The sequence below is a fragment of the Camelus ferus genome, chromosome 13, assembly GCF_009834535.1.
Source record: "Camelus ferus isolate YT-003-E chromosome 13, BCGSAC_Cfer_1.0, whole genome shotgun sequence".
NCBI classification, from domain to species: Eukaryota; Metazoa; Chordata; class Mammalia; order Artiodactyla; family Camelidae; genus Camelus; species Camelus ferus.
This window is the reverse complement of record NC_045708.1, coordinates 7,454,536-7,464,286: the sequence shown is the minus strand read 5'-3', so window position 1 is coordinate 7,464,286 and position 9,751 is coordinate 7,454,536. Positions and strand designations below refer to the sequence as shown.

Genomic DNA, 9,751 nt, shown 5'->3' with positions numbered 1-9,751 from the left:
CATCTTTGTCACACATAAAAAAACAAAAACAAAAAAAACTTGTTTTTCCAGTAAGACTCCAGACACTAAACTGTGGTGACAACAAAAATTTTTATTCAACTGGTTCAAAAGTTTTTAGATGAATGCATTTAGATGACCAAATACTTTAAAAACAAATCTTTGCCAAATAGTTTACTTCTAAACTTCAATTTTTTTTAAGGGTAGAATTAAATACCCATAGCTATGTATTACCACAAACATGTTAAACAGAAGGCTACTCAACACTGAACGCCTTCTAAGACTGGTAACTAGATTTATACAAGTGTAAATAAGGGATTAAAACCATGCCATTGACAAGTTAACTTACCCCTGGGCTCCTTGAAGGCTTGTCAGTTTAGTCTTTGGAGGTCCCCGAATACCATTTTAAGTGTTACCATGTTACTGCTGCTGAGTAACAGTGCAAGTGCTAAAATGCAAAATTCAGATGGTACAGGGTTTGGAAATCATGCAATTTAGATGCAGAAAAAAAAAAAATTAAAACAACGCAAGATCCTTTTACAGAGGAAACTGAATAAACAATGTGGCAACCACAAATCTAAAGGACAACTTCATTTATAAAAATTTAAAACACGTAACTTGCAAAATGACAAACCTATTTATCATAATCTAATTAGAGAAGGGCATTAGATAAACTATCAACACAGAAACTGTTACATTCTTCCATTAGAAAACGAGCTCGACTCTCACAGAAATTATTTACATAAAAAGCACAATCATCAATGTATTATTGCTTTTACATACTTAACAACGCAGCGTGAGAGTCTAATCTGAGTTCCGTAAGCAATTTTATTCAACATTACTCTATTTTCCCACCTTTGGAAGACAAAGCCCATTTCACTTAACGCTCCCAGACAGACAACCCACCCTGCTAGTTCTTAAAGCTATCAGGCTTCTTAATGGATTTTAGGCACAAGATAATTTGTGGTTTCTTCTACTTTATCCCTATTGCAATTAATTCCACTTTTCAAATCCCAGACTAGAAAGGCGCTGATATTCCCTTCATTTCAATTGATAGGCTTTGCTACAAAGCATTTTAAAATAATTAACATTGTTCTGCCCACTCCCCCAAATAATATGTTTAGACGGCATGATTTCCCGATGGAGATTTATACAGGCCATGTAAATAATACATCACCCAAATGCACAGAGGCACTAAGAAAAAGCTGGAGGGTACTGCTTACCATTTTAGGTGCGGTCACCCAGACTTATTAAAAACTAGATTAAAAAAAAAAAAAACTTTTCACTTTGGACAATGCAAGAACAAATAGCAATTAAGTCTGGGTATCAGGTGTCAATGCATGACAGGTGATGAATCCATTTGACTTGAGACAACTTTTCAAATAAGTTTATTTGAAGCAAAATAAACTATTGCCAAGAAACTTTATGAAAGTTCCATCTCAAAAGGGTCAAAAAAGGGGAATTAACTGCTATGAATTCTTTGCATTCAGGGCTGCAAAACAAAGACACATATTATTTAAATCAGTTTTATTTAAGAATTTCCAACATTGACAACTCTTATAAAAAGCATCCAAGCACAGGACACAGAACTGCAGCAAACAGCATTCTTATGGGTAGCTAACAGACATTAGAACTTCCACCCTTCTTTGAGACACCCTGAGCTCACTGGTGAACTCTGCTTCCAAATACTCCTGCAAAGCACACCACAAGCTCAGTCCATGTTCTCAACCCATCAGCTTCAGTTCACATTACCACGCTTACAGATCAGTAACAGAAGAGACCACACACCATACAGCATTCACAGCAGTTGACAAAGGGGTAGGGAAAATACAAGTATCGTTTCACTTAACACATTCAGCTAACGTGGGTTACCTAAGAACAAAACTCACTTAAAGTCTTCCAACAGATGTGGATGTCCTTTGAATGCAAAAAACATTCGTACATTATTTGCTATCATTGCTCTCTGCACACGCTCTCACCAAAGCCACAGGATTGAGAGACACATCTCGCCAAGTTAAAAAATATCCATTTTGCACCACCAAGTCTCTGCACGCGCTCTCTCCTTTTCTCGCTCATACTAGCCTTTCATGCCTCGGCACCACCATCAATCCCACACAAGGTTTCAAAAGTTCAAACAGCCTTCTGGTTCCATATCACAGCCTTGCGTTCATAGCGTTGATACGACTCCATGAAATAAAGAGTAGCGGATAAAAATGGGACACCCACCGTCAAAGACGCAGCCTGTGCAGTGTGATGACGAATTCTTGAATGAGAAAGCATGTAGACAGAAGTATTCCTATGGCAGAGTATTTACAGCACTACTTTCAATGAAGTGCTTCTTCCATAAACATTTGAAATGAGATGAACTGCAGAGATTAAATGAAGGCTTCATATTGTACTTTTGTATATGAAGGGAGACAAGTGTTAAAAAACAAAAACAAAAACAAAAGAACCAAACACTGTGACACCACGATCTCCAAAAAGGAGATTTTCCTAAGGAAAAAAATCCATATGGTGGGGTTCAAATTAAAAACAAGGAGAAAAGGATGTAGTTCTAATCAATGGTTTCCATTTTGAACATGCAAAGAATTCACTTGACAAGTCCAGGGATAAAATATTACAGGAGAAACCTTTTGATAAATTGTAGTGTGTTGATTTACCAATCAGGCAAAGAGCAGTTCACTTTCAAACACTCAATATTTCAACCCTTTATGTAACAAAACTTATAAAATTCCTTTAGCTCTTCCTCTTTTTCTAAAGAAAAATGTCAAAAATACTGCTGAATATACTCCACACTGAACAAACCGATTTTGAAAATTCTTAGTACATACGTATTTTACAATATACTTACCATGAGTTTAGAAAAATTTGAATTCCCACCAGTCTATACTGACCAGCTATAACCCAAGGTCTACATTCCCCAGCCAGAAGATTTAGAATCCATGCTTGAGCCAAAGCCTCCATTAAAACCACTGCCTGACCCTGCATTTGATGCTGATCCCCAACCAATTGCTGCACCTGAATTAGAACCACTATAAGAGTTATTTCCGGAACCAAAGGCCTGATTTGGCTCCCTCTGCATGTTGCCTTGGCTTTGGTTATTACCTGATGGGCCTGACTGATTCTGCTGACTGGCTAACATGCCCATCATACCCCAACTGCTCTGCAGAGCTGCCTGGGCTGCAGCCATCATTGCTGGATTAATGCTAAAAGCACCAAAGTTCATCCCTCCGCCCATATTACTACCTTGATTGTTTCCCAAACCAGCTCCACCCCCTCTACTGTTACCAAATCCACCCTGATTCCCAAAGCCACCTGGATTACCACCAAATCTTCCACTTCTTTCTAACTGTCTATTGCTATTGTGCTTAGGTTCAGCATTGGATATATGTACGCTGATTCCTTTAATGATCAAGTCCTCTCCACAAAGAGACTGGGCAACCTATAAGAAATAAAGAATGTAAATAAAGGAGATTGAACCATTGGCTCATACGTCAAAGTAGCAATAAAACTTAGACTTCCAGCCATTATTTAAACTGGACGAAAAATAAGCAATGAACATTTACTTAATTTAAGCCCGTAAGATAGCATTTAGCTTTAGTAATGGCAGCAAGGAGTTCTTATTTTCAAAGGATATGTAACACTCCCACTTAAAGGTCACACACTAAAAAAAAATCTAAGGGGCTATCACAACTATCTAGGCCCATATACCACACAGCTTGCAAGATCAGAGAGCTTAGCTAAAGATGGCAATTAGCTGGAAGGGCAAAGTTCAACAGAAACTATCTAATAAGCTAGAACAAAATTATTAAGAGAAAAATACCTGATCATCTGCAAACGTAACAAAGGCAAATGCCCTAAACGGTTTGGGAATGAAGACATCCACCACTTCTCCGTACTGGCAGAAGAACTGCCGTAACTCGTCAGCAGTCATGTCCTCTGTGCAACGCCCAACAAACACCTTTCTGCTTCTCAAAGGCTCATCTGGGCTTTGCTGGTCAAATCAGAAGGAAAAAAAAAATCAGAAGGAAAAAAAAAATCAGAAATATTTCACCTGAGCAATGAAAAGGGCATTACTATAGAGGGTGTAACAAAACCTATCTGCCTTTTACATTAGGTGAAGCATTAAGAAAAGTAGGTACAGTCTTATTTTTTTGCACTAGCACTTCTCTTTCCTGTAAGACTTAGATGAAGAATAAAATTTTAAAGTTTAAAGTTCATAAAAGTATATTTGAATTAAAGAAAGTCAGTGATTGAGAAATGTCCTCGCAAAGATGATTATGTTCCCAAATAAGCAAGTCTTGCTTGCTTGGAACAAGTTAGGCTTTTGTGACAAGATTAATGTACTCTAACTGCCTTTATGTTTTAAGATGTAGCTGTGCAAGAAATTGTTAACTCACTAAAAATAACAAAAAAAAAAGAATAGAATGAACAATGTCTTATTTTGGGGAGGTAATAAACTAGATATTTCAAATAAACATATAAAATATTCAGTATGCATTAATGTCCTAAGACTTTAACAAGGCAAAAGATTTTAAGAACATACCCTGCCACATTTTCCAACCATTATGTTTTATTTTATAGCACCTTCTAAGGAAGTTTGTCAGCAAAATTGTCAAAACAGGAAAAAAAGAGCAAAGTACCTTAGAGTTTGGGAGTTTACAATCACACCACCGTCCATCTATCATATGTCGCTGTGACATTACTTTCACCTGGGTTTCATACTCCGTAAAACGAACAAAGCCAAACCCTTTTGAATGACCAGTTTTAATATCTTTCTTGACCTAGAAAAAAATCATTTAAACTTACTAAATCTATACACACAACCAAATCAGAATTCCTTGACAATTTGGCTTCAACTGGATGCAGTGGCTTAATTCAAAAAGGTAAATGCACCCCAATGTTCATAGCAGCACTATAAACAATAGCCAAGACATGGAAGAAACCTAAATGTCCATCAACAGATGACTGGATAAAGAAGTTGTGGTATATTTATACAATGGAATAACACTCAGCCATAAAAAAATGTAATAATGCCATTTGCAGCAACATGGACACACCTGGAGATTGTCATTCTAAGTGAAGTAAGCCAGAAAGAGAAAGAAAAATACCCTATGATGTCACTTACATGTGGAATCCAAAAAAACTCCAAAAAACAAAAAACTAACTTATTAACAAAACAGAAACAGAGTCACAGACAGAAAACAAACTTATGGTTACGGGAGTGGAGGATGAGGGTGGAAAGGAATAAATCGGGAGTCTGAGATTTGCAGATACTAATATACGTAAAATAGATTAACAACAGGTTCATACTGCATAGCACAGGGTACTACATTCAGTATCTTGTAGTAACTTATGGTGAAAAAGAATATGAAAATGAATATATGTATGTTCATGTATGACTGAAGCATTATACTGCACACCAGAAATTGACACAACATTGTAAACTGACTACTTCAATAAAAAAATTATATAAAAATATGAAAAAACACTTAAACCAAGTTACTCTTGAAGTAAAAGCAACAGGAGAGTACATGTTGAATCTAAATGTTAATAGTGTAAAAATCATTTACATAGTTCAATTTTAACAAAATGTTTTAGAATGCAAAGATAAAATTAGACCTAATGTTTATAAATCTTACTTAAATGCCAAAGACAGAAAAATAAATGTTTTTAATCTCATATCAATATAAATTATAAAGAAAAAAAGCTAATTATCACCTCATTCCCTTAGGCCTTTATGCAGTATCAAAAGCAAAAATATGATACATGCATAAAGGGAGACAGTATAAGTCAAATTTCTTCTCAGCATCCGTTATGTACACATAAAACAGACACTAAGAGTATCACCTCCTGAACATGAAGGGCAGTGCCACTGAAACAACAGGAATTCTGGGTGCTCATTCACTGAAAAAGAAAGACTGTTAAATGAAATCAAAGTTTACCTGAACCATAAGAACTTCTCCAAAGGTACTAAAATATTCTTTTAGATCCTGTTCAGTCGTTTTCCAAGGGAGACCCAACACTATTAAGTCAGATGTTTTCTGGACTGCTCTTTTCACTTTCACTGCTGATGAAGCATCTGTCTCATCCATTTTTCTTTTGTTATCTAAATAAAATGAGCAGAAACCTTTTAGAACTCTCATTTAACACTTCTTAAAATGCACTATTTCCTTTATCTAGAAATGAGAAGCAAAAATATCTTAAGAACAATAAGATACTGGAAGCTTTTGGCAAAGAGAGCTGTTCGCTCTCAAGGACAGAGTAAGGGATTGTCTAAGTGGCAGAGGTGCTTTTCTAGAGCAAATCCAGGGATTCCCACTTCTAGTTTTGTAGTATCTCAAGATTACAATTTTATGTTCTCCCCTCTCAAAAGGTTTATTAAAACAGAAGTTACTTCACTTTGACTTTAAAATACATTAAGAAAAAAAAGCAGGTTAAATAACAGCGTGATACTATCTTTGTGCCTATTAAGTACATCTGCTTGATTATTTGAATGTCTACAACCTGACGGCTACTAAAAAAATAAGCAACATTTATCTCCAGTTTTGGATTTAAGGGTGATTTCAATTTTCCTTTTATTTCATTTCTAAGCTTTCAACAATAAACTCGGGTTAATTTTGTAATAAAAAAGAAAACTTTAGGTTATTCAAAAAAACCCAATATTTGGAAGGGCAGAGAAGACTAAATAACATTTAGAGAAAAGACAAATAGACTATTTTTTGGAGCAGTTTTAGGTTCACAGCAAAGTTGAGGGATTTACTCTCTACTTTCACACATGCACACACCCACCCCCCTGTCAACATACCCCATAAATTGGTTACAATTGGTGGACTTACACTGATACATCACTATCTAAATGACACTTTAAGTTTGGATATTAATCTATAGCCAATGGACCAAGAAACTGCATGCTAAAAAAAAACCAAGTTGATGCTATTAAAAACGTTCTTATATATGAAAAAAATTCTTGATGCAACGTCTGAAACACTGACCAAATAATATGACTTTGTTGCGGTATCAGGTTACAATAAAAGCACCACACAGTTATATCAACTAGCACACATTCCTACTGCTAAAATGTACCTATTTCCTTGGCACACTTCTATATCTTCATGCTTCCTTTTCTTAGATTAAGAACATCATAGACAAGAGGTAGTGAGAATAAGTCCAGAACCCCAAATTTTAATTAGGATTGCACGAATTGAAGATTTGGGCTACTGTAATCAATGTTCATTTAAGGGGGAAAAAAGAAAAAGATTAGCTGAATGATGTAAGCCTGCAAGGACAAACACCAAATTAAAATACTGGGGCACTTTAAAAGACTCTATTTACAACAGACTGATAAAATTGCAAAGCATTAATATTAATAGTTCCTTAAATTTGGCATTAACTTGGCAACATTAGTTCAGATAATTAAAATAGTTTTAAAAAAAGTTTTGTAATTGTCAATTTTCACTAATTTATTAGACTAGTGGTCTTCCAGACTTGTCTAATGGTAACTTTTAAAGAAATACACGGGTTACAGGAAACGTTTCACCATTAAGAGTCAATGATCTATGACAGAAGGAGACACAAATCTATACTTGAGACTATACTTTAGCATCACTGCAAGAACAAATGGTAACAAACCTTTGGGATAGTTGACAACATATACCAGATTTCCCCAGCCAGCATCGGGGGCATGAAGAATTCCTTCTACCAGACGAACACCTCTCATACACTGAGACACTGGGTTCCTGTAGCGCAGCCCACATGCCCCTGGAAACTGGGCTGTAACTGTGGACAGCAGCACTGTCCCATCGTCTTCTGACGGTATTTCAATAGGCTCATCATTCTCATCTTCGGTTACCCGAATATATTCAGACATCGTAATTTTCTTAAAAGGAAAAGAAATATGAGTGACCAACACTTGTGTTAAACTAATCGTTTCCTTGTATCAGCTGATTAGTATCACTACCATGTCACTGTTCTGACTCCCAGAAAAAGTCTCGCTGTTTGGGTTCTTAGATTTGTCAGTTTCCCCCGAAAGATGAGGCAGCAAAGGCAGGGATAGTTCTTCCTATTAAAATGTAATGCCCTGCTATTTCACTCCATTAAGTACTTGGTCAGTGCTTACTCTGCATCAGGTGCTGCAACTACTACCTGTGAAACCACAGTCCCGGGGGCATGCTGGCTGGGGGCGGGGTAGGGTAAGCAAAACAGCAAACAAATAATTACTCTATTACAATCGTAACATAAGGTGAATAGTCTTAAAAGACTGCGGGGAACCCAAGCTCGCCGAGACGTATACGTAGAAGTAGGTTTCCCCAATTAAGGGATGCAGAAGCTAAGTCTTGAGGACTGAAGAGCACAAGCTGAATCTTGAGGACCGACTAGGAGCAGTGAGCCAGGTGAAGAGAATAAAGTTCCTCCATGTTCCTCATTTCGAGACTTCCGGGGGCTCTCCAAACTTGAGCCGCCAGGATAGCGGCGACAGGTCCTCCACGACGCAGGCCACCGCCTCCCAGAAGCCAGTACGTGACGGCCGAGGGAGGAGTTCTTAAGCGCGGCCCGTGGTGGGACCGCCGGGGAACTAGGCCTAAACGCTGTCCTCCAGAGTGCAAAGTACGAAGGCACAAAGCAGTGCCCGCGTCCGGAAGCCAGGCCAAACCTCCGCCTCGGGGTACACAGCTCCGCGGGCCCAGCGCCCCTGCTTCGGCACCGCTGCCACCCCGCGCCAGGCCCTAACGTCGCTCCCGCGCGAGTCCGCTCGGGCAGGACAAGGCAGGCCCGGCCCCACGGCTCCCCTCCCGAGGCAGCGGCCGCCCCCACCCCTCCGGGAGCCGAAGCACGCAGGGCGCCCTCCGTGAGAAGCGTCCGCCACTCACCCGCTAGGCCGCTGCTAGGAAGTCCGACGGGGAAGCTGAAGCAGCAAGGGATCCAGGAGCAGCCTAGCTACCCACTTCGCTTCCACAAAATGGCGCTACGGCCGCCTCCTCCCCCCTCCGGCCGTCGTCCTCTCCTACTGGCTCCCCGTCAAGAGGGGGAGGTCGCCGCACAGAGACATAACAACCCTCTCCTCAGAGAGTCAGAACCCCCTCCTCGAGTCTGAGCACATGGAACATGCTGAGAGCTAGAGTAAGACCAGAACCTTGGCCTGAAAAGCTAAAAATTGAAAAAATTTGGGTGCGAAGGCTTTTAGCTCCCCCCACGTAGCGTAATAGATGGCTTCGCCCGACCAACCGCCGGCCCTGGGTCTCGGCCGGAGCTCGCGTATTTTAAAAGTGCGCGAGACTAGCGCAGATGCTGGGCGGGACGGGGCGGGGCGTTGGGGGTGGTCCTGGGCACGCCTGACCCTCGCGAGACTGGGGAGGGCAGCGGAAGCCAAGACCTCGTAACCTCAAAAGCTAGGCAGATGCGTCCTCTCTTTTCTGCATTAGCCAGCCTCCACACCGGGAGAGAATAACTTTATTCTAAATAACAGCAATAATAGCACCTACTGCGTACCAGGTACTTCGTAGGTCCTCAAATATTTAATTGTTCCAACAGTCTTGTGTGACAGGTGCTATTGGTATTTTATCCGCACGTACAGGTAAGGAGGAAACTGAGGCATGGGGAGGTTCAGAACCTTGAAAAATGAAGTCACCCAGGTAGTAAGTGGTGGGCCTGGGATTTGACCCCTAATCCTAATGCTAACATACTTAAGCTAAGTGCACTGTTAACCTGGAGATCATCATTCTAAGTGAAGTAAGCTAGAAAGAGAAAGAAAAAT

The 9,751-nt window shown here is 39.5% G+C and overlaps 1 protein-coding gene across 3 annotated transcripts; it reads right to left on the bottom strand.

The window, feature by feature from the left end:
• Window positions 1-71: 71 nt before the first annotated feature.
• Window positions 72-9,017, bottom strand: TARDBP (TAR DNA binding protein). 3 transcript variants are annotated; one of them, XR_004325339.1, is made up of 7 exons: window positions 8,868-9,017; window positions 7,630-7,876; window positions 5,943-6,106; window positions 4,641-4,781; window positions 3,821-3,991; window positions 1,221-3,439; window positions 72-445 (listed from the first exon to the last, which is right to left on the bottom strand). XR_004325339.1 is itself a non-coding variant. In XM_006179910.3 (6 exons), exons 2-6 carry the CDS (start codon window positions 7,865-7,867, stop codon window positions 2,909-2,911), a joined length of 1,245 nt encoding a protein of 414 aa, XP_006179972.1. In that variant the 5' UTR covers window positions 7,868-7,876; window positions 8,868-9,017; the 3' UTR covers window positions 72-2,908. The 3 variants fall into 3 exon arrangements, 1 of the variants encoding a protein (XP_006179972.1); XR_004325340.1 differs by having other exon boundaries at window positions 72-1,489; window positions 2,224-3,439; XM_006179910.3 differs by having other exon boundaries at window positions 72-3,439.
• Between the last annotated feature and the right edge of the window lie 734 nt (window positions 9,018-9,751).